Here is a 26,395-nt window from a genome sequence, read left to right as displayed (position 1 = left end):
TTCTGCAGTGATGGTGGAAGGGGATTGTATTTTGTTCCCTTAGGGTTCTAATTTTCTCACTGTTTAATCTGTCAACCATGACTATGCTGTTCTCAGTTAGCATGAGGAAGCCAGTGCCTTGATGACAGGCTTCTATGATAGTAGTCCTTGCTTGGTTGTACTGTTGTACTCTTGTATTAAATCAGTTGGTTCCTCCTTCAGTCTCTAGGCCCAAATGAAAAAATGTCCTGGAAGCTCAGTTTCTCAAAATCCTCTAAGATGTATCACATTCAGCATTGCCCCCTAAAGATACTTTTGATATTAGGTGAATTATGTCTATCACTTTTATAACTGTTAGTCTCTTGCATGATGTAATATAATATTTTTGCTTTTTGTATTTTTTAAAATTTTTAATGCAAAGCCAACTTTGCAACTTTTCTTTGGCTCAATTATTTGACTTTGCCCTCTCTATTCTAATCATTGGAGCTGGCCAATGATACATCCTTGCTACAAGAAATGCTGATATTTCAAAATTTCTTTTCATTCTGAACTGGAATGAAGGGTAACATTTTGAATTTTTTTATGGAACAGAAATTTTGAAAAAAATTGATTTGGAAATGTCAAAATGTTTTATTTTGATAATGTCAAAACCGTATAGTAAGTATTTAATAATATGTATGATTTAATATTTAACAAAACTATTGTTTTAGTATAATACATTTCAAATTAATTGAAACAAGGAAATGTAAATCAATCTTTTCAACACTTCCCATTGAAAACTGTCAAAACTGACATATTCCCATGAAGTAAATTTCAACAAGGCTACATCTTCCAATGGAAAATTGCAGTTGAACATATTTCAAATAGCCCAAAGAAACACAGAGCAGTGTGTTTAAAAGCAAACAAAACACAACACTGCACACACAATTCTCCCCCAAGAGGGAGGATGAGAGAGAGAATGAATAAATAAATGACAGCTGTTGCTCAATGTTACTTAATGCACTACTGGAAGGTTCATACATACTTCAGTGACGAGCATGAATTATGAACCGTATAGGAGAGACAGGAGAAAGACTATTTAATTATTTCCTTCCTTCCATAGCTCCCAGTGTAGAAGTCAAGAGAGAGAAGTAGTAGAATATGTAACAAGAGAAATGAAGAACAGTGATAACAATAGCTAAGCTAGACAGTAGTTAGGGGACCTAGATGAAATATCATTATAGGAATGTTTAGACATGTATTCAGTGCAGTACTTAAACATATGACTGAAGTTAAACAGGTTTAAATGCACTGCTGTATTTTACCCTTGGTGAAAATTCAGACCTGATTTAAAAATAGTCTACATAAAGTGGAGGATACAATCCATGTTTGTATTGATGTGCTTTAACTCCTGAGAGTGACTCAGGGCTAATGGAGGGTGATGGCAGTTTTAGACCAAGTACCTGTAATGGCTGCTCTTTTTATTGGTGAAAGAATGCTTTGTGTGCCTTTTTAATTTCATTGAAGTATGCTGGAATTCAGGAATTACAACTTCCAGTACTTCCACATCTAGGTATAACTATTTTAGAAACATCACTCCAAAAACTGTGGAATATTAAATAACACAAGCATCAAGAACATTATGGCAAATCTTCACCTTTCCCTTCCATACCTGATTTTCACTAACAGCAGCCCCAAAAAACTTGCCTGAAAAACATCCATGCTCTGCATAACTCCCCTGAACCTTACATTAGCCTCAGGGGCAGCATACTCACTTGTATAAATGAAGGCACATTTCTCCTGAGATGTCCTTTGCCTGCCTAACGCTGATACATAAGCTCATACCATTCAAACTCTGCTGTCTCTAAAGGGAGCTATTCTGTTCAGAACTATTTTTCATCAGCCTCCATTATGCATAAGTAAACAGTTATAGTGAAAAATGTTTAAAATGTTAAACTATTTTTATTTTCACATTCAATGCACCTACCATACCAGGGCAAGATGAATATTCATGCCAAATTATAAAGCTGTATATATTGTCTCCACAAAAGATAAGAAACATTTTTAGAATTAAAAAATAATAATTTTTTTTAGAAACCTTGTACCTCAAAAGTTATTCATTAAAGAAAATGCACATCTGGCTAGAAAAGTAGCATTCAATATCCTTGTGTATTGTAGACATAATATAAAGGTATTTAGCTACATTATCATCTTTCTTTTAAGGACTCTGTTCCTTCTTTGCCAGCAAATCACAATGTAACTGAACAGTGGAGCAAATAATGCACTGCTGTAAAATGAAGTATACACAGTTACAAACACAATTTGGAAAGCTATGTTACAAAATATACAGTACTTCCTTTTTACATTTCTATAGATAAACATTGCATAATGTTTTCAAATAAGTAATACACCACTCGATCACAAGACACGTCCTACGTAACTTATGAAAAATTCTGTACACTAGAATAATCATAAATAAACTGTAAATATCTTTAGTTAGAATCTGGGGCAGGGACGGTTATATCAGGGTCACTTTGTACTATCTGTTTTTAAGAAGCATTCACTGAAATCTGACTTCTGCCAAAAGCAACAGCACTGTGTGGTCCAAAGTAGATAAAGGGATGGATAATAAACATGAGCTGCATTAATATGATAGGAAAAAAATTACAACAAAGGGGCCTAAAACATTGCTGTACTTATACATAATTCCCCTGGTTCCTTTTTAGCAAAGTGCTTTTCCTATCGGACCCCAGAATTTTTTGTAGAGGCTGTTAACAGTTTGTTTATTCCTTTATTTCATGCTACAAAAAACAGGCACTTTATCAGAGAACTTATTAGGCAAAAAGCAGAAGACCTCTTCTATGTTCAGATTACTCAACTGCAAATAAGAGAGTCACATGGACTTCTGGGTTGTATTCTAATCACTAAAAAGTTAGAGCAAAGGAAATGCACACCAGCTTATGAAGGAACGCAGCCTTTGAGCATGCATATCCAAAGCAAGAGTGGCAGACTTAAAATTTTGTTCACTTTCAGTTGACTTCAGGGGAGTTATGAAAGACAACAGAATTACACTTTTTGAGCAAGGAACAGAGAAAATTCTATCTGAGGAGCATCAAGGAAAGAGAAGGAAGAACAGGCAAAGGGGTGGCTAATTCTGCTCTTTTCCACTGACATCAACAGGAGCAAGATTTAGTCCAATGCCAAACACTCTTGAAAACCCCATCTGTGTCAATGTAGGGAAAAATCACACCATTCTTAAAAATCTGTCAGTGGCCCAAGAAAACAGAAATAGTCTAAAGCTGATTCTGAATAATATTCAGTATACTCTAATAAAAAAAGCATTTTTAGGCAACTTAAAAGCATGTCAGTTTAAAAAATGTAAATAAACAAATCTCTAAAATGAACATATTTACTTGATAACTTAGTTCTGCCTATTACACTAGAGAACTTCAAAGAAAATAAACTTTTTCAGAATTAAATATATTTTAGCAGCACTGAGCAGCTATGTTATGATGAAGGGTCTGTTTGCATTTAAATTTTAAATCCCATTTAAAACACAGTCATATAAACTGGCTGAAGCTTGGCATAGACCCTGGGTGGTAATTTCCCCCCCACCCCATGACTTGCAGCCCTCACACATTGCACCTTCTCACCTCTTCCATCTCCTATAATTTGGTCATTTTATGCTACTGCAAGCCAGCAGAACTTCACTGATGTCAAATGCTTTAATATTTCCTGAACTGGCTCATTTTATAACACTGAAATGTTGCAGCTAGTCAGAGTTGCAGACTGGCATTTATTAACACAACAACACTGAAAACAAGGGGCTTTCCAGCCTGTGCTGGATCGCTACTTAACCCATGGATTTTTATTAGGGTTACAGATTTCCAATAGATGACTTTATAACACTGTCAGCACAAATTGCCATAAGGCACTATAGCAGCTCCAAGGACACTGATATCGATCATGCTGCAAATGGTTAGAGTTAACACACATTTTCTCCACATTAAATATTAAAAGAGTCCTAGGAATGTGTGATCTTATAACACACCATGCACTGGCCACAGTGCTGAACCCAAAGCATCCTTGTTTTTACAGATCTTAATCCAATCCTTACCACTATTTTAAAAGCCTGTTTTGAGGTTTAGTACAAGTCTCCTTCAAATTCTTCAGTAGTTACTCCCTTAATGGACAGCCGATCTTCAACCAACTTATATCTTCCAAAGGCAAATGCACCAGCAATTTAAAATACTTACATTTTGGCCTTTAGCTAGACATCACAAAATATAGCAACTAAGCTCTCTAACACTTAAGGAAATGAACATGTGAAAACATTTCCATTCTTTTGATTTGTTTTTTTCTCTCACAAAACCTTTTTTATATCATAGAATGAGTTTGGTTTAATACCAGTATGATTCAGGGAGAATGTCCAACACATTACATTGTTCTGTTAAGTTCATAAGCCTCTGAACTTATTTCAGCCATCCTCTGTTAGGTTGGAGTGCATTGACATTTCTTGTTTTTGGTACTACTAATCATATAGAACATCCTCCAGACACAGATCTATTCTCAGCTTTTTACCTGATCTGAGACTTACTGGGCACCCTGTAGAAATTGTTCTACTCCATTCCTTGATGAGTAGTGTAGCACTGGAATCAGGAAACTAAGAAAACTTTCATTTAGTCCTCAGTGCATTGTCCAAACTGATTTTCAAGAGACTGATTGTCCTATACTGTGTCTTTGTTAATGCAGGTTGATCTCCTACTATAAAGCTGTGTTGTTAGAGCCCATTGCAGGTTGTGAACCAGTTGCAGGCTGTGGTTTTGGAACACGGTTTTCATCACATGCCATTGCAACAGTGTTTTCATAAACTTCCAGGGCCTTTATCTGCCGGTCTTTGACAGCTGCCTCTTCCCTGTTGCGTTTGCAGGCCTTGCAGTAGCAGCAGCAGCGTTCTCTACAAAAGGTCATCGAAGATGTTATCATATCATCCCATGGCTGCAGGGATCGCATCCACAAGGGAAGGTAGTCCCAGTTCTGGAGTTTTGCAGGCAGTATATGTGGCTTTTTAGACTGTAGAACATTAATTACCACCACTGCAATAAATAAAAGTAGTATGGGACCACAAACGCCCAAGAGGACTTGCCAGCCAGCCATTGACAGGAATAGCACACCCACAGGTATTAAAAAGAAGCAGATGAAGAGATAAAAACCTGAAAACCATCTGTATGTGGCTGTTATGTTCCCCAACACCTTGGCCAAGTGGATGGGGAGCCTGGTGTAAGGTATTGGATAAAAAAGAATAATTCCAGAAACATTGAAAAAAAAGTGGCACAGGGCGATCTGAAAGTAAACACATTTTGAGAGGTTAGTTAGAGTTCCTAGAAAGACTGTGAACTGAATACAAAACTCATGATGTTACTCAAAAGCCATGATCTCCCTTCCCCCTCTCTCCTTTTTGCCTGGTAAGCACTGATCACATATTTAGTACTATAGAATTAATACTAAGAATCTACTCTTGATGTTACAGAATAATGTGTGGAAATTCTGTAGACTTCTGTCAGTACTTTTCCTAAGTCATCAACATATACAAGCTAAAATCTACCTGGCTTGGCTTAAGCGTCCTTTCTACCATTCTAGCAAAACTCTCACTGCTGTCAAGCAATCTGCAACAGGAGTATGGGAACTTAACATTAACGCGATCAAATGCAGACTGGGAAGTTCTAAAATATAGCTGTTCATTGCAATGAGGCTGACTGAATGCAGGGCTGATGAACCCAACATCATGGAATCATTCACCAGCCAAATATATATACCAGCCCAATCAGTATTAGTTTTGTGCACCATTAACATTTTTAAATAAAATATGCAGTTAATAAATAAAGAACAGGTGCCTTACAGGCCTCTGATAGATGGCCATTAATGAAGCAAAGATAGTGTGTATCTAGCCCAACCCAACAGAAAAAGATACAGGTAACTGAGCAAATCCTAAAATTAGGAGCTGATTTGGACATTTTTACATAATTTGTCTTATATATTTTTCTACATGCAAAGTAGACTTTAATAAAAAGTTGGCTTGGGTAAAATAAAAGTTCAGTGATTGCTGACCAAATCACTAATTTCCCTGCTTGTTATCTCATATACCCTCTGTGATTAACAAATTAAAGCAAATATTTAACTACATCATTTTGTTTTTTAAATTACCTTATAAAACAGCTATTTAACATGAGATTAACTGAACTGGATTTAGCCCAGTTTGAGATTACAGCAACCTGTCTTATTTGGAGGTAATAACATGACTACTGTAACAATTTCCCACTTTATTATTACTAGTATTGTTATTATTATTATTCAAATGCACTGGTACAGTTGAGAAGTCAATGGATGTGGACAAGCACCCAATGAGACATACTCTGACTAGATTTATCAAACGTTGCAACATACCCGACGCCTCTCATTTAGAGTCACTTTGTCTGATGGATTTCACAACCTCCACTCAGGTGCCTAAGCTCCTTGTACAATGTATGACAAAAAGGTAAGTACCTGAGAACGGGATTCACAGAGGCCAGAAAGACAACCGGGGGACCTCTTAAGGCAGCTGATAGGAAATGACTTCGAGGTCTAGGACACGGGCCTAATTCCAAGATGCAGTATACTTATCTCTGCCTGGCACACACAGACATAAACTCTCTCCTGGAGTTAGGTTCAAATCTCTTCTTCACCTCTCAAAACTCAGTGTTTTAGAAACTACACAACCAATTTAGATATTTAGAAATAGACTTAGAAACCTAACTTTAGACACCCATTTCAAAAAACTTTGGTTAGATTTAATTAAATAAGACAATCTTATGAATGTCTGAGATTTTGTTATATAACAAAATGTCGTGAAACATTCAATGTGCTTTTTTGCTCTGACCTCAGCATTTGGAGGTCAAGAGCCATACACTGGTATTATTCTGAAAGATTAGTGCACCAGCATTTTTAAAGCTAAATCCTCAAGTCCTTGCTCAGGCAAAATTCTCATTGACTCATTGACTCAGTAGCTAGATTGTAATAAGAATGTTTTATGCTAACCTGTAATGAATACTGTAATGTACTTCCTGGACTCGCTAAAGCTGCAAGTATAGCTGTTGTAGTTGTACCAATGTTAGATCCTAAGGTAAGAGGATAAGCACGTTGAATGCTTATAACACCAATACCTAAAAGAAAAGAAATAGCATTGAGCATTTGGATTTTAAAAAATGTAACGTGAGATTTTAAAGTCCAAAGGAAAGGAAAGCTCAAAGAACTTACCAACCAGTGGTGTAATAGCAGATGTAAAAACAGAACTACTTTGGACAATGAAGGTCATACCAGCTCCAACCACCATTGCCAGGTATCCAGCAAGCCATGTAAAAGGATATGGGAAATCTGAAAAGCAGAACGGGGGCATGCTGTTTTTAGAATTAGAAAGGTTTTGTACTACATGTGAAACCACTGTGAAAATCTTACTATTATTTAGATTTTAAAGCATTTAGGGCAATGGCCTTTTTTTTGTTGTGCATTTATACAGTGCCTAGCACACTGATGTCCAGCTATAAAATTGGGGCTACTGCAATATGACTAATGAATAATACTAATAAAGAATAAAAGCATTTACACAATCTCTAGATGCATTGAGGATATAAGCTAAAACAATATGGCCCACATTTTCAAAAATAGCAGATGTCTCAGTTTTGGCAATATAAAGTCTTTAAGGGGGCCGATTTTCAAAAACATCCAGAACCCATGCTATGAAAACAGGGTACAATAAAGTGTCTGAAATCAGACATCCTAAAATAACCCTCTCTCGAAAATAAAGGTCTAAAGAGGTTAGATCAGAAAAGGTAAGCGATGGGCATGTCTACATATGCTCATTTACTGTGCAGTACCCCAAATTACTGCGCAGTATGGGTGCACGTCTATGCATGCACACCCATACTGCACAGTAAATATGGTGACTTATGCCAACTTGAGCATAAATTTGATACCTGCATCATGCAGGCATCAAATTTATGACTGATTAGTTACTGCACAGTAATGCACATGTAGATGCCTTACTGCACTACAGTAACTTTATTGAGTCTGAAGTCAGTCCACATACAGTGTTAATGCACTTTAACACCTGCACATGGAGACGTTGGCCTATTCCTGCAGTTACTGTGCAGTAAATTTAAGCCAGTGTAAATGCATATGTAGACATGCCCACTGTGTTCCTTTGCAGCCAGCAGTTGTCACAGTCAGCTAAGAAATCAGAACTTAATTCTGGGAAGACCTGCAACAACAAACTTGGGATATGACAGGTTCCCATCCAGATCTAAACTGGCAACTGACTGATTTCCTAGTTTATTTTCCTGAGCTACTAGATGTGCTTCACTCTAGAGGAAGTGACGTGAGCAGGGGCAGATTCAAGGGTGGGGGAGGAGGGGGTGAGCTTGCACCCCTCTCTGATTCCTGCCCCATCTAAAATTTAAAACCAACTGCATGTGCGGCGGCCAGCATTCCCTCTAAGATGCGTGGCATGCACAGCCAGACAGGTGTGCTCATGCCATGCTGCAAGGCATGCGTGAGCAGCCACGCACACCATACAGCTTAGAGGGAACACTGGCGGTGGCAGCATTTCTACTCAGACAGTGGTGAGGGGGTCAACTGACTTCATGGGTCACTGTATTCTATCTGACTCCATCTAAGTCTTTGTTCCACAGATATTAACAATGGCCATTTTAATGGCCTTGATGTTCCACAAATGAAGCTATCCTTGGTTCTGCAATTCTGCTGTCTGTTAGCTGTTCTTTGTGATGAAGTTTCTATTTCACAGCTGTGCAGATTGTTTATAACTTATTCCAATAAAGTTATATTTATTTTTGCTTCAATGTTAAACTGAGTAATACAGCCCTAGCCTCCTAGCATATTAGTAAAGCCTCTAGTTTCTTTTTAACTGGAAAAAATATGTTTTGTTTTATATGTGACAATACATAGATCCCACCCTTTTCTTCAATCTAGGAAGCAAAGGGGAAGGCATCAGTAGGTGGCCTACTGAAAACTTCTGTGTACAAAGTGTCTTTATCACTAAAAAACAGATGGCTTCTTAATGGCACATGGAGGCTGACAGTGCACAGTCCAGGGAGAGGGTGCTTCTTTTATCTGCCACTGAGGAGAGGATTACAGGATGCAATAGGTAAGGCAAGGAAAGAAAATAACTAAAAAAAGTAATAAAAAAAGTTGTCCTTATTTTCAGTTCTGTATAGTAGTAAGCAATTACCACCTCAGTGCTCGAGTGCTATTTGCTGACGATATGCACATTCACATGGACATTTCTACCAGATAATGATTATACTTCAATAAACAGAGTCTGGACTTTGGTCTCTATCGTCATTAATCTGCCACATTTCACAAGCAATGTGTTCACTCAGAGATTTTTAAGGAGAAATGATAAACAGTGATAAAATTAAACTTTCTTCTAGGATTTTCATTTAATAATGAATTATGCACACTATCACTTTGGATCTGCCTATGCAAATAGTGTCAATAAATGAGCTTACTGTCACAGGTTTGAAAAAAATCTTCAGAAATAGTGTATAATTACCAGTATTGATAGTCTTCTTGATGATACTGGCCATTCGTCCTTTAAGGACAGAATTCAGTAGCTTAACGATCATCACCAAACACCCACAGAGAGTTATCAAAGAAAATGCAAGGAGAATGAGGCCAATACCAAGATCTGGAAGATCTGCATCCACAAAGATATGCTTGCCTACAAAATTAAAAAAATCAAAGTTAGACTGGTACTTTATTCACTAGGCCAAACTGTAGTTCTGCTCTACACAAGCTTGAACAAATTGGACAAAGATGCACGTCGCTTTATATGATGACAGTCACAGATATTCACCTTACTGACCCTATAGGAGGCACATTTCAGAAGGATGCATTGTTTTTGTGTGGTAGGGCTATTAAACCATACAACACACCCTTCTCAAGGGGAGAAAATACAAAGAGGAGCAGGTACAGTGGTGTAACTTCATGCACTTTGGTGCAGGGTGCAAGGGAATGACATGCAAAGGCACAAGCAAATCTTGGTGCACTCCAGCATGATTAGTGGGTCACCCCTTCTGCACTAACATACTAATGGCACTTGTGAGCCCTGAGCAGCACACACAAAGGTTACCAAAATATCCAAGAAACTGCTACCATAAAGACCCCAAACTGGAAGAGCAGAGACTGCCATGATATTGAAGATCTTTATTACTGCTGCAACTACAGGAGCCAAACCTCATTTCCCCTCTGCCCTTTTACAATAGCCAGTTAAACATTCATTTTGTAGAGTGGGTATCTATCTTCCTACTTACATTTTTCAATATTGTCTACTTCAGTTATATTTTTGATGGTCCATGTTATGTTGCCTGAAGTCCAGCAAAGGTCAGGAGATGTGCAGTTTTCTGAGGGTGGGATTGTGACATTCTGCAATGTCTAAAGATTGCCATATAAAAGACAGAGAGAGTTTAGTTAACCCCATTTCATATATTACCAGCTCATGTGCAATTCTTCTAGGTTTTCAAGAACTAAAAATAAATTAATAAAATACAGGTGAAAAAGAGTTGAGTTCAGTCTATAGTTGAATGGCATCACAGTCACAAAGAGGGAGAAATATTTTTCACACAGGAAAAAGCTGATGTTTTAATCAAGACAGTTAGTGTAAAAAAAATGAAGAAGGGTGTAGAACTCTTGTCTGTTCCAACTAGTGTCATTTCCTTGAATCAAACAAGTTTCTATCTCTTCTGCAGGTCCTTAACTGCAGTTGATGCAGCCACATTGCCTACTAGATGGAGACTGGACTAGATTTCAGAAGACCAGGATTGCATTCCTGTCTCTGCCACTTGCCTACTGGTTGACCCGAGCCAAATCACATCACCTCTCCGTGTCTCAGTTCTCTTATCTGCAAACAGGATACCGGCCTCTTCTGTAAATCACTTTGAGATCTGATGAAAAGTGCCACTTGAGGGCTAGTTTATTCTTAGCATTATTATTAATGGAATAAAGTCTGGACTCCTCACCTGTCCACCAATTACCATCTTGCCTACAAGGAAGGCAACCTATGGGGAGGGAATTGATTCACAGCCTCCTGCTCTGTTGGCTGTAATTTCCCCAAATACATCAAATTAGCTGTCTCAGAGAAAAAGAGTCTAGCTTCTGCACTAAGAGATGTGAAGGAGGTTCTTTATTTAGGATGGTTGCTGCACACAATTAGCTGAAGTGACCCTACAGCTCACAGATCAAGGGACACCAAGTTACAACACTCAGTATGTAACTGTTACTGCAAATTAAGAAATGCTGGAAAAGATTGCTGACTGAACTATACCAATGTGTGTGCTAGCCAAATGGACTGTGGAGGCCAGAAGGGTACCTCTGAGAAACATTTCAGTTAAGTTTTCTTCAGGAAAGGGAGAGAACTGTGGGTGAACCAGGTTCTCTGCCTGATTCCCAGGAGTCTTTTTTGAAACAGGTAAAATGCGGATTTGAATTTGTCTTCTCACTGAATCCCCTAAATACTAAGCTGTATAGAGACAGAGACACCTTTCTGATTCAAAAAGGCTACAGAATGATTTTTCTCTCTCCCCCTCTCCATACTGAAGAAAACTTCTCTACAACCTATACCTCTGAAATATTTCAGTTTTTAAGAAAATTCACGTTGTCAAAAATATTCTGACCAGTTTCTGTTCATAATGTAGCAGTGAACAAGATGAATACAAGTCAGCAGTGTGTACTTGTTGCCAAGAAAGCTAACAGCATACTAGGCTGCATTAGTAGGAGCATTGCCTGCAAATCAAGGGAAGTAATTATTCCACTTTATTCAGCACTGGTGAGGCCACATCTGGAGTGTCCAGTTTGCCTGCTCCCCCACTATAGAAAGGATGTGGACAAATTGGAGAGAGCCCAGCAGAGAGCAACAAAAATGTTTCAGTGGCTGGGGCAAATGACTTCTGAGAAGAGGCTGAAGGAACTGGGCTTATTTAGTCTGCAAAAGAGAAGACAGAGAGGATTTGATAGTAGCCTTCAACTACCCGAAGGGGGTTCAAAAGAGGCTGGAGCTAGATTGGTCTCAGTGGTGGCAGATGACAGAACAAGGAACAGTGGTCTCAAGTTGCCACAAGGGAAGTTTAAGTTGGATATTAGGGAAAACTTTCTCACTAGGAGGGTGGTGAAGTACTGGAACAGGTTACCTAGAGAGGTTGGGGAAGCTCCATCCTTGGAGGATTTTAAGACCTGGCTAGACAAAGCCCTGGCTGAAACCATCTAGTTGGGGCTGGTCCCACTTCGAGCAGGGAGTTGGACTAGATGACCTCCTGAGGTCCCTTCCAACCCTAATTTTCTATGATTCTACAATACTGATATATATGAATGCCATACTTATACACTCAAAATAATAGCAGTAGTAAAGAAAACTCTTCTCCTATGGGTATATTTGCAATACTGTGAATATTTTCCTTCTATCTGAAGTGCTGTTTAAGTAGCAATAATATCTTTCATTAGGAGATAAAAGCCATTTTAACAAATACTTACCACACTGGTGTTAGTTAGGCACCAAATCTTCACCAGGCTTCTATTTTTCGCTGAGTCATCATTCATAGCAATTGCATTTATTACAGATTTATCAAGCTTAAATGTTAAAGAAAAAAATAGAAAAATTATTCTAACCTGAAGCTTAAGTCTACAAAATTTAGGCCAAAAACCTTTTCACCTACACCCTTCAAGCAGTGCCACAGAAATCAATAAAACTGCTTATGCATGTAAGACAGCACAATTCTTACTGCAGCCTACTCTCCTACCCAGCAGATAAGACAAGCAAGGACTTAACTCCTGGAAAAATGCTTGGTTAAGCTATTATCAATAATGGGGATTATTACTCCACATATTTTGAATAATTATATCAGAAATAAAAATTTTCATCTATCAAAGATGTTTTATCATGAGGACAACAATACTATCAGACAGCCTAGTATCTTTAGAGCAGCTTAAATAACTGTAGCTGAATCAAGTGGCTTCATTAAAGTGAAAACCTACCTCAATGATAAGCTTTGTAAAAGGATCTGTGATAACTTTTAGTAGCTGAGGGGCATCTTCACCCGTCTCAAGATTAAAGGATTTAACTATAACATTAGTAAGATGATAAAGATAACCAGTAGCAACTTCTATAGGCAACAGCACAAACACTGCAAGCCAGTTAAAGAAATCATGGACTGTAGCTCCAGCAAAGGCCCTGCAAAAAGACAATTAAAAGCAAATTGTTTTTAATAGCACATTCATAGTGTAAATAAAGTACGAAAATACACAAGTGCAAAGGGAGCCTGTAACAAGTCGAGAATTATGTCATTTTTAGAGCCACAGATTACCACTTGTGTTACAGTGTGCTCTTTAAGCAGTCTAACTGGCAGAGCTAACCAAGGGATTAAAAAATACGAACAGAACTAGAGAAAAAAAAGGAAACTATCCTTGACAGGTGGGGAATACAACCTAACCGCAACTAGTTCAAATGAAAGGCCATTGAGCAGCCTCTGTTAGCTTGTCCCATTGGCTAAGTATAGTTATGTAGAGCAGACTTTTATTTTCCTTTGTGCATTTAAATGGCAGTTTTCTAGCCATCTACCCGGGCATTTCTGAGCCACTGCACTTTGCATTCAATAATCTCTAATAAAATAGATAGAAAGCACTGGGACTAAGGTTCGATGCTAGAACTCAGGACCTGTTCCTTTTCAAGCTGCATCCATCTCACTCAGTCACACACTCTAATTTGCTCTCATCCTCCTGGCCCCATGTATCCAGAATGCTGAGAAGAGGTTATTGAGCACTGGTTGGGTGGGAGTCTTATCTCAAACCCCCCCAGCTGGTACTGCTATGATGTGGTGTTGCTGCAGCAGCAGTGCAATGGTGTGGGGCTGCTGCTGTTGCCATGGCATGGACTCTACCAGGGGCTACCTTTCTGGTTTCCCCTCTAAGTTGGTACCTGGGGCAGGTGCACTAATTACCTACCCCAAGTTATGCTACTGAATTAATCTCTTTCTTTTAGCTGCCCAGAGGTCCAGCTTCAAGAGTACTGCCTGAGCGGGGACTGAATAATGCCTGCAGTGAGGATGTTAGAACACTGTACTGGAAAGTCAGACATGCAGGTTGAAACTCTCTTTGGGCAAAAAGGGCCTAGAAGCCAGGTCTTGTATTTCCTGGGCAAGTATCCTAACCACTCAGCTAGTAGGGGCCTCCTCCTCTTCCAGCATCTAACACCTATTAGTTAGTCAGGAGTTTCTGGACATGTGCTTTTTCAACTTGGATGCACATACACAACCATAATGGACATGTATACCCAGCTGCATATGTGCTCCACCAGTGTATAGCCTACTGTGCATGCTCAGTCTACACATATATTCTTTCACATCCACAATGCAGGGGTAAAAGAATTGCAACCTGTGCTTACATGCCAAAAAATGCCACTTACGTGGCTAGCAAGCTGTGATTCAGACACACAACGGAAAACAGAATTCCACCCATAGCTTTTTCTGGCATTCTGAAGTCCATTGCCACCTTTTCTCTGCTCACTGATTAATGCAAAGTACTAGTCTCTGACCTCTTTATAGCTATGCTATGTACAATTTTCAAACATCACAGTATATTTCCCTTTCAAGCTTTGTTCCTTGTGTGTAATTGGCAAACCAATAAATAAAAGATGCAGAGGGAAAACAAACAGGGAAATATAGTCTAGCTAAATGCATTTCACACATTTGGCAGTGTCTCCGTATACATTACTATAAATAACAAGAATAACAAGGCACCACAATCTCACACCCATTCCAGTTTTACTACTCTGGCAGTTGCCATATCTCAGTACTAATGAGAGTTTAGTAGTTCATAAACTGTCAGTGCATACACATGTAGCTGTTAGAATGTTTCACTTTTCTCTGTTTCTCATATCTTGCTTATTGTTGATTTACTAGTCCTTGAAACAGAAAGTACACAACAAGTGGAAAACTTCTTATTTAATGTAACATTAACTTTCTGCACACATATTTTCTCTGTTATAAAGATATGGTAAAATATGGGTGGAAAAGTGGATATACTTTTAAAAAAAAGGTTAATAAGTGCCATACTATGGGATTCTGTTAAAAAAATGTTTGAATCTTCCAAACCCATGTAGCTTTTTAGGGAACACAGAAAGCATTTAAGATATATTTTCAAGTTAACTTATAGCAAGCATAGACTGCATTGTGCTCTGTAATGTCAGATAACTGAAGAATAAAGGCAACTTGGAACTTACTGAACCATCAAAGCTGACCGCTTTATGGAGCAGAAAGCTATGGAATTGCCATGTAATTATTTATGATGACTAAGCAAGATAGCACCTGTTCTTGCATCCCATTGAGATCAGTGGCAAATTCTCAGTGATTTAAATAAGGTAGGATCAGATACTTTCTTTTACATGATTGTGAAGAAAACGTGACTTATTTTAATTATTTTATATCCAGCTACATAATTGGAACTGCACAGCACTTCATTAAAGGAGCCTTAGAAATTTACTTTCCATTTTCAAGATGTAGATTGTAATTTTGGACAACAGACTAGCTGAGAAGCTGCTATAGTAATAAGAATCATAGAAAGAAACATAAGAAAATCTGTTACGAGTTAAAATATATGCTTATGGGGTAAAATTAAAGCACAATACCTTCTAAATTCATTCCTTTCTCCAGCTTGCATAAGTGCCACAATTGTGTTTGTAATTGAGGTACCAATATTTGCCCCCATTATGATAGGAATAGCAGCTTGTACAGTCAACACTATAAAGTAAAAAAGGAACATTAGGTGAAAATCAAATACTTGACGCACAGTCTACACAGAGGGCTAGTCAAGACATGAAATTATTGTGAAGCAATAAGCTCTGATGCATATGGCACCAGAGTTTATTGCTCCAGAGCACCGTGTCTTCACGTGTGTCTAGGACTGCAGCACGTTGACCAGGGTCAGAGCAGACCCAGCTGGCAGAGGGCTAGGGGGTCAGCCTGCCAGACCAGAGCTGCTCCAACCTGGCTCAACATACTGCACAGGGGCTGGGTGAGGCGTGAGGGTGCCCCAGTGCAGGACTGGCTGGCAGGCAGCCCTGCACTGAAGCACTCTCATGCCCCAGCCAGCCCTGTCAGTGTCTACACGTCGCACTAAAGAATGCCACCGAAGGACAGTACTTGTATTTACAAATATTAACCTACAGTGGAGTTAATTTATTTCCTGAGGCCTAATAGGGCCGCATGAGCAGACATTGAGACTTTTCTGTGGTCCTAATTAGGCAGCTCCACAGTGAACATCTTGTGTAGATGCACTCAGTGTGAATCAAATTACCTTCCCATTGAAGTCACTGGGACTTTTGCCACTGACTTCAATGTGATCAAATTTGTCTAACAAACATCACTATGATCCACACAAACTTCTTTTTAGTCAAAGGATCTTGGGAGGGTGCTGCTTTATTATTCTGAGAACCCACTTTGCATCTGAAGCATACTGGTCCTTGGTTTCTAGTACAAAATATTCAAGTACCTTACCCTTTTTTTTTTTACTAAGCATTCTCCCACATATTATATATATACTTCAGAATTTTGAAACTAAGAAACAAAAACATAGACTCTAGTAACTTTTTTGACAGATAAAATCATGCAGTTGCCAAAGTTAGTACATTCAGCGCCAGTGTACTAAATAGGTTCCCTACAGCTGAATGGCATTTTTGTGCATTATAGTATGAAGAGACAAATAAATTATAGCTAGTTAAAAAGGAGGAGGGACTTGCCATGTATCCACTGCCCCATGGTAATTTCTTTGTGTTTCTGCACTAGGTGTGCCTTGTGGTAAGTGAAAGATGAACTAGACTAGCATAGCCCTGAATGAAAGAGGGCTACGTTACCACAGTTTAGCTTTCACAGTTAAGCTTCCAGTTACTGCAAAACAGCATGAAAACATAAAAAATTATTGCAGAGCAACTGAAACATAGTTACTTCCATGTCCCTCTCTTCTAAGCCATCATAATTTGTTTGTCTGCCCATACCCTCAATGTCCATTTGTTATTGCTAACTTTTTCTAATTTAGTATCAGGAGAACTGCAGTGAAGTTTTCCCCTCATCCCTTTACTTATTCCCACAGCTTCTTTTACAACTTTTTAACTGCTAATATAAGAAGCATCATGATCTCTACTACCATAGCGTGGGATGACTTACATGAAGAAGACACCATGCTGACTATAATAGACGAAGAGGTGCTAGAGCTTTGTACCATGACTGTCACCAAAACTCCAATCACTAGTCCAGCCACTGGATTTGACAGCACAGAATCATCTCGAAAAATGTCCCCAGCTGCTTTACCTATAAAAAAAAATCCTTCTAGTGAGAAAAGTGTCTTGCACAGTCAATGACAAGAGCATTTACAGAAAAACTATTCCACTTCTTAAAACGCAATGTATGCAACCCTACCTGTCAGTCTAAAGGCAAATTAAAGTGATGTAGCTCAGAGATCCAAGTTCAAATCCTGAACTTAGACTTATTCCTTCCAAGTTATCAAAAAATACATCATATTTATCTCATTCTTTTATATGACAGAAAAAACAACAGTGAAAAGGCTTGGATATAAGTATATCTAACCACTTTGTCAGAGGGAAGGGCTTCTTGAGGCTCAGGAAAAAATAGGATCACTAAGGAGAAGACAATTGTTTACTTCATGTAGGAGCCCTAAAGATGCTATTTTAGGCACAGACACGTGTGACAGGGCACTATCACAAGCAAATCTTTCTGCATCTTCCCCTAGTTAGGGTATGCCTCAATGGTATAATCCTACATAGGATATTCAGTAACTCAGGCTTTATTTTGGTTGTGTAGTTTTATGCCTGGAATAGTAAATTCAACAAAACGGTATGAAAGATATCAACAAAATGCCATGGATTTAAAAAAGAAAACTAGTTTCAGTTTTAAATCCAAAATATTTTCTTATCATTAATATTTTTGGTTTGCTTCTTTAAGGAATAATATTTTAGTAATTGTAAATAGTTGGGATTATTTTATATTTTAAATTATACTGCTAAAAATCTTGAATGGAAATGGAAAAAAATCACTAAACTCAAACAGGAGTCTACACAAATTTAAGTAAACCACAGTTTGGTCCTTTTATATTATAATATTTTTTCACCTTGAAAGGATTTAGGGTCCTTTAATGTTGAATCTTTTAAATAAGCACCTGTTTTTAAACTTTATGTTACAATAGTGTTCACATAGTAAAGCTAAATGCACGGGTGTATTTGTGTTAGTAGGACAACAAGGACTTCCAATGGCAATAATAGTCTGGAATTCTGGAAACAAAGACTTCTTGCAAACAAAAGGAGATCAACTTTTAGTTACTGAAGACAACTTCTACACATGTATGTTCATACGTGTGTATCTAACGTGAGTTCTTACAGTTCAATATTCTTAGCATGGTTATTTCATTTTGAATTGTATTAGAGTCAACAACCCAGTCATCCATAGATTAACTTGGTACTTTAAAAGTATTTACATACCTCCTACCAATTGGAAGCCAGAGCTTAGAACATCCAAAGAGCACACAAATAAATAGAGTAATCCAAGCATGAGAACAAGCTTTCCTAACCCTTGGAGTACAAAGAGTAGTTTTCCTTTCATATCCCGATCTGCAAAACATAAGGCAACACTGGTCAGGCCACAGCTGGAGTAGCTGGTGACAGTCTACAAACTCACTAGGAGGGACCAGAAGGGTTTGGGAGAGACCTTGTTTCCCCTAGTGCCCCCCGGGGTCACAAGGAATAACGGCCACAAGTTGTTGGAGAATAGGTTTAGATTAGACATCCGTAAGAACTACTTCACGGTTAGGGCAGCTAGGATCTGAAACCAACTTCCAAGGGAGGTGGTGCTGGCTCCTACCCTGGGGGTCTTTAAGAAGAGGCTTGATGCCTACCTAGCTGGAGTCATTTGAGCCCAGTTTTTCTCCTGCCCAGGCAGAGGGGCGGGCTTGAAGATCTACAAGGTCCCTTCCGACCCGACTTCTATGATTCTATGCTGGAGTCTGCTCTGATGGGCTGGAATTACAGTGCATTGGAGCAGCTTCCCTGCATGTATATACGAGCCCTGACTACTCAAGTTAAATCATAAAACCAGTTCTCCAAAAATAATATTACATAATAAGATTAAGATAGAACAGCAGCAGGTTAAAAAAATAGACAGGTAAATGTTATACATTGACAGCTTATTACCTGACCACTTGATCCCAGTGTCCGGAAGGTCTGGCACTGTCCAAGGGTCATCATCTTCTTCTGCCCCTGTCTGATTTATCAAGGCAATTGTAGAATATCCAGGCTGAATACTTCCTGTCGAAACCACATTGCCTATAGAAATCAAACACAAAACAAATCAATTTAAGTACTTGCTGCCTTAACCCAAGAGCACAAATATAAGATCTTCATGTAAATCATGAAAATATATTTACCTCCATCTTTTGCAGTCACAGGCTGTGTTTGCTTGGAGGATTCATCAATGCAGTTATTGGCTTCAGGCTTGTCCACTTCAGGCCAAGGAGCCATGGTCTGTTACTAAAGAAATATACTGATCAAAATTACAGTGCTGTGAAAACATTTGTTAACATTTATCAATATGATGAAAAGAAAGGTTTACCTAAGAACAACACAAAGAAAACAATTACCTAAGAACAACACAAAGAAAACAATCTATCTTCCAGCACAGATCTTCCTTAATTTTTATGAATTACTGTAGTTATTAATTAACTTAGATTTACTTGTGTTGCTTAAGTCAGTACAAAAAATTTCATTTCCTCTCCCTAGTTGCAATTATGCTAAGTTTTGGCTACTACCAAAAGCAAAGATTTTTATACAATCTAAAATTTAAGTCTTCAGCTAGCCTTCATTCAGTCAGTCAGTCAGTCATTCTTCTATAGGAAACAAATTGCTACTTTATTTTTTGTCATTCTTTCATTCTTAACTGTATGGGTCTAATTCTTAAATGGTAATACAGTTATTAGATCTGAAAAGGAAGTGTCTTATTTTTTTATTACTGGCTGAACTAAAAGGAATTGAAGCCTGACCAATCCATTTCCACTAACCTGTCTAGGGATGCCCATTTTATTCCTAGCGCTAACAAAAATGTCTCAACCCTGCCACCTAGACACATTGCTGTACTGTTACACCAGTTAAATTAAGATGCCTTCTAAATCGATGAACTGTTGATGTGTGGTTCAGCTAGTCTCAGTTATGGGTGGTGAACTGGGTTTGGTCTGATCTACACATGCAGTTTAACTATTTTAAAGTGGCTCAACAGCACCTGCTTTTAAACAGCAGTTAACTTATTTCATGTAGTAGATAGGGTTTGTGTTACGCAGCTCTGGCCAGAGGCAGATCCAGGGTTCCCCAAAGGGGGGATCCAGGAGCAGCAATCCCCAGTGTAGGGGTAGCTGCACCCCTACTGCCGAGCCTCTTCTGCCTCCACCAATGTGGGCAGACTGCCCTCAAGAGCCTCCAGGGACTTTATGAAGTCCCTAAAACAAGTGAAAACCCCTCCTTTCCTTCCCTTCCCTCCCCAGCTGCCACTGTTGCTTTCCCCACAGTGCCACGGGCTGGGAGAGCACCAGAGGTGCTCCTGCCCATCCCAGCTGGGCTGTACCAGGACAGGGCTCATCTGGGGATGGGGATAGTACCAACAGCAGGTCAGAAGAGTATCCCTCCCTTCCCTGCCCCATCCCCTAAAGCAAGCCTGGGAAAGAGGATCTCCCCACTCACCCACACTGCTGCTTTCCCCATCCCCAGCTGAACCCAGTCCACATGCAGCCTGGTTGGGGTGGACAGCAACAGCTCTGGTGCTTCTCCCAGCCCTAGGACAGCAGGGGAAGCAACAGCAGCAGAAATGGGAGGGGGAAAGATGAGGGAAGGGGAGTTGTCACTTCCTTAAAGGATTTTAAGGTACTTATTGCATTGACCTGCTCTGGATCGGTAAATAACACAGGGCTTGTCTACATGAGATGTTTACTGTTGCCTAATTAGCCCCACAGTAAAATGTCACTGTCTACATGTGCTATACTGTTAGGATGGAGTAAACTAAGTAACTCCACCACAGGATAGTACTGCCAGACACAAGTACTAACCTACGGTGGAGTTATTTACTCCACTGCAACACACATCTAGACACTGACGGGACTGCCTGGGGCATGGTGGTACTTCAGTGCAGTGGCTTCCTGCCAGCCAGCCCTGCACTGAAGCTCCTTTGTGCCCCAGCCAGACCCTCGACAGCATGTTGAGCCAGGTCAGAGCAGCCCCAACTAGCAGGCTGACCCCCAGGATCCTCTGCCAGCCAGGGCTGCTCCAACCTGGCTTAACATGCTGCGGTCCTGGGCACACATGTAAATGCAGTGCCCAGGAGCAATAAACTCTGGTATGAACTGCACTGGACTGTATTTGGCCACATTAATTGCATGTGTGGGTGTGCCTACAATGTTCAAATGTCAGGAGGACTTGCACTTCTATCTACAGTAATACTTTGAGAGTTGATGTCACAGGAAAAGAGAAAATAGTGGTAACAACAATGGGAAAAATTCTGGTACAAAGGTCCTTTACCCCCTTAGGCTGCATTTTTACTAGCCTTTCTCAGGAAATACCTTACATCTGTACTATTACTGTTGCAGATCTATCCTAGGTAGCACTATTGGAAGTCCCAATTTAGATTAGTATAGGCATTTTTATCTATTGTACCTTACTGTAAACAAGTTTGTGTGATAGGGGGATAAAAGCACTAGTGACGGGTCTACCCTGCTGATTCTTCACAGGCCAGCACCAGTTGGCATCAATGGTAGATCAACAGTGGGAGAACTTGGCTAAAATGTTCACCACCAGCAGGATCCCTATGTCAGTTAAGATAAGGCCTCAATAAGGTAGTATGAAGATTGCCATTGTGATATAAACAAGATTCAAGTATGAACAGCATCCATTGAAAGAAGAGTACTTAATCCCACATTGAATTGGTTAATACCTAAGTCCGATATTGGAAAAGGGTTGCCCCTTACATGGCCCCCATTAGTCACCAATTATGCTCCTATTGTGTACCCCATGGTTGAGGGAGAATGTCAGATAGCATGATCACTCAAAGCCTACTGTAATAGTCAATAGTACAGTTTTGTGGCATTTTATAAGAAAAACATTCCCCTGCCACACCTATTGAGAGAATTCTGCTAGCAACAAGGAAGCTCTTACACAACTATTATGTGCAGGATTTCATCTGTAAAGTGGATATGGTAGATGGATCTCTAAACAGCTAAGAATATCACTTGCTGGTTTCAACAGTGTTTTTTCCATTTGCTCAGAGCAACTCTCATGTTGTCATTCACGTCCAAACAACCTCAAGGCCCCACCCATGTCAGAAGAACTCAGCCTTGTTAAACAAGTTGCCCTTGCACACATTCAGCATTAAAAGAGTTTTGAATGATGTAAGTGCTTAGTAATAGTCTTTTTAAAATCAACGGCAACCATAAGCAAGCATCTGAAATTCAGGATTGGGCTGGGTTTAACACACCACATAATACATTTACAGCTCTTTTCCTACATCCATATTCAAGATGGAACTCAAGGGCTTAACCTCCCCTATTACAGAAGCAGCCTGAAAACTGAACTGGTGTGATAAATACGGATTAGAAAACTCCATCTAATGAAAAGCATTTTTTCCCCCTAAACTAAGTCTTCCGAACTGAAGCATTTGGATAGAAAATAGTTTCATGAGATTTGTATTAACGCTATGGTGTCTAGACACCCACAGGTAGGTCATATGTTTTTATTACTATTATTATTTTAGAATATTAATTTAGCTTGGCAATACAGAGTACCTTTGAGGCGGGGCAGAGGAGAGGTACTATATAGATATACAAAATAAGATTAATACATATAAAAATAATCAATTTCAGGTCTGATCAAACTTTGTGTTGGCAAGTACAGCTTGAATACCATAGTCCCTACAACTAACTGCTTTCAGCATCTGTGCTTCCCAGGAAAATATCACTCTGGCAGCCAAAGCAGATTGGCTAATGTTATCAAGGATCTTTGACAATGGAAACATGGATCTCTTGAAGTGACTCTGCAGGATGACAACTTAACCCTATGAAGTGTGTAGGAAGGGTAACTTTCAGCCACAAGTCAGACTGATTATTAGAATTTTAACCCACAGCTTCTTGCTATTGCTATGTTTATCCCCAGCATGTAACAGGTATTATCACAAAAGCACTCCTTTCAAAGACAACTATTTTCCCCAAAAGAAAGCATTAATATTTGAAGGAAAAAATTCATTAAAGAAAACCCTAAGCACTGAAAAGCAGGATCGTAACCATATACTCTACTCCCTTCCACATGAGCATAAGAATAAGTAGCATTTTAGATGCTCTGTATGCTGATATACAAAGTGCAAGATAGTGGAGAATCAAGATCATAATCCTCAGTCACAATTTACTTTAGAACACATAACTCATGATTGTCAATGCTACTTTAGGTGGCTGTCACCTCATTGCTACATCGATTGAAGATCTGAAATGGAAGCAAGCCCCCCCCCACACCTTTTCTCTTTTTTTAACTGGTAGGTCAAAATATTCCATGCATTCTATATGAAATTAGCATTTCAAAGGTCTGAAAACTAATGCGCACACAAACTGTAATCCAGTCTGTCTCAATGAATGATGCAATAAATCCTCACATGCCATAGTGTGTGCTCCTTTGGTTGCAATTCTTGCCCTTCTTCTCCTTTATTATTATGTATTATTTGCTTCCAACGGTGCTCACTATTTTGGGTGTCTTTAATTATAAAAGATGCCAAATCCCTACTCCAGTGCCCACAGAGAATAAAAGCGGAATTGGGACTATTATATATGCTGAGTGACTCATGAAATTACTACTTTTTTCTGTTTTACAGACCTAAACCTTCAATAATTCTCTATTTTACCTTAAAATAGTCATAAGTCACTTATTTTGCTGGGCTTAACACAAGGGATATAAACTACCAACTGCATGTGTGTACTCAGTATTGTTTTTGTCTTTCCACCCATGACAGCTCAGTGAAAGGACAAGTTGTACTTGAAACAAGTAATGTGAAGCAATAGTATTTAGAAAATCAAAATTACATGGAAACTGCAAGGTAGAACTGAGAAGAAATGGGATTTCTATGTGAACCATATACCAGTACTTCAAATATAACCATTAATAAACCCAGGAAATAGCTAAACTATCATGCATGTAAATTTTTTTCCAGGCCCATCAAACAGTTTCCAAAGCAAGATATCCATTTCAAACAGGCTACTGTCTCGCTTCTTTTACTTCTCTAAAATGCAGTGCATTGTTGCTGTTGTCCATGCTGCAGATGTTTATTTCAGAAAGTTTTTGGGTTTGGGGGTTTTTTTGTTAGGTTTTTTTTTGCAGCGGATCTGATATTCGGCTCTATTTGCATTCATACTATTTCAACAAGTATACTTTAATGAATAGTTATGTCTCAGGACTTCTCCACATGTATGTTGAAGATGCATGCAATATGTGTAACTTCAAAACACGTAACCAGAGATAAAACTCACATCTTATAGACACGAGTGACCAGGTTCTTAGTCAGCATAAACTAGAATAGCACCACTGAAGTTAACTAACCAGTTTACACAAGATGAGGACGTGGATCCATAGCATTACCACCCTATTGCTTTAAATGTGAGAGAACAGGTAATAATTATAATGTACAAGCAATGATTCAACTGTGCTAAGAAGGGCAGGTTTCTTCTCTGCTTCAGCTAGCATCACTCCAGTAGGACTATTTGCATCCATCAAGTTACCAAGTTTAACCAGGATGTAGGGTTTTAAATCAAACATCTCTGCTGTAGAAGGGAAAGTGCAGGGGACAAATGCTAAATAAGGTTGCTAATATATAAATATTTTATTTACATTGGAGTCCTTAGACCTCTGGTTGTCTCGCAGAACTGAATCTAAACCACGAAAAAGCAAAACCAAACCAAGAACGGCATACACTAGTAAATAAATGAATGTCTAAGCCAGTGCAGAAATAAAGCAAATACTTCACAATATCCACTTGTTGCCAATATCTATCCATTCACAACCAGTACTCTAGCTAACAGAACCATATCACCATGATTTCAGTGAATAATCTGGAATGTATTTGAATGTAACAAACAGTATGATTAAAAACATCTTCACCACAAGAAAACAATATAATCAAAACAGATACCTGCCCCCATACCTAGGCTGAGGGACTTGGTAAAGGATCTCAAGAAAAGAAACAGAACAGCACTGAAAAGTTTTATTAACTTAATGAAAGCCACTAATGAAAACTCCAATATCAGTCAAATTCCTGTCTTCTGTCATATTAATTCAGCCAATTCTATTAGACTAATGTATTCCTCTTTCCTCAGTGCATTAAACTGAATTAACATTAAAAACGTTTGGTTTTGGAATTGCCTGTTAGTGTAATAATGTTTTACATAGCCATTTCATACAATTTTATGTAGTAACATATGACTGCTGATGCTTCACTGATTGCAGCTTAGGCATTTTTCAGCATCCGATCCTACTGATTATTTCTGATTAAACTTTCTGTTTTCAAACAAAGTAAAACACTAAATACTTTTTCTGATACTGCAGGCAGTTTTTGTACTTTTGATTCTTTACCACTGCTAACATACCTCTTGGCTCTACTTTCGAATTCTATGTGAAAAAGTCTATCCTCCTTGCAGAAGATATTTACGGTAGTATGTATTTATAATCCATTTTAATTTTGGCATTTTAAAAAAATTAAGGGAATACAACTAAAAAGATACCATCCAAAATATTTAAAACTTTGACTATACTTTGTAGTACAATTCCAATTCCACTTCTTTATCTCTCTGCTGCTATTTCATGTGACCTGCAAAACAGTCTGAGACTTACATACAAATTACTTCAAAGTTTTTAAAAAGGAAAGTTTGCCTGAGTTGCTTTTACTTACCGCTTCTTTCTTCCCCAACAACAGAGAGAACAGATCAGCCAGGTATCCACTGAAACCTGCAATTTATAGAGGGAGAGAGGAAGGTGTTGAGCAAAGTCTGCTGTCACCAGTGCACACTCACATTCCTATCTTACACTCTAGAGGCACTGCCTACCTGCAGCTTAATGATCTCAATCAGCTCTTTTCAGCAGAAGTGGAAAGCAACCAACAGCAATAAAACCTCAAATTGTTTCACACTTATCATATTCTAGGAAATGTCCCATCAGCATTAAAGAGTTGCTAATGTGTTAATTCCACATTCTGAGTAACATGGAATTATTTGTTCCACTCTGACAAGCTGCTGGCCACGTTGGTCATTTAGTCATCTTTCTAATAAA

General features: G+C 38.7%; 1 protein-coding gene across 1 annotated transcript; it reads right to left on the bottom strand.

The window, feature by feature from the left end:
* Positions 1-595: 595 nt before the first annotated feature.
* Positions 596-26,113, bottom strand: SLC34A2 (solute carrier family 34 member 2). The gene is made up of 13 exons (XM_019553416.1): positions 26,019-26,113; positions 19,486-19,588; positions 19,253-19,384; positions 18,545-18,673; positions 17,217-17,360; positions 15,683-15,794; positions 13,036-13,231; positions 12,535-12,630; positions 10,323-10,443; positions 9,563-9,730; positions 7,252-7,368; positions 7,033-7,157; positions 596-5,301 (listed from the first exon to the last, which is right to left on the bottom strand). Exons 2-13 carry the CDS (start codon positions 19,577-19,579, stop codon positions 4,723-4,725), a joined length of 2,013 nt encoding a protein of 670 aa, XP_019408961.1. The 5' UTR covers positions 19,580-19,588; positions 26,019-26,113; the 3' UTR covers positions 596-4,722.
* Positions 26,114-26,395: the final 282 nt, after the last annotated feature.

This window comes from Crocodylus porosus, unplaced genomic scaffold (assembly GCF_001723895.1).
Source record: "Crocodylus porosus isolate Cpor-Errol unplaced genomic scaffold, CroPor_comp1, whole genome shotgun sequence".
NCBI classification, from domain to species: Eukaryota; Metazoa; Chordata; order Crocodylia; family Crocodylidae; genus Crocodylus; species Crocodylus porosus.
Note: the sequence above shows the minus strand (reverse complement) of the source record. Positions and strands in the feature narration are given on the sequence as shown.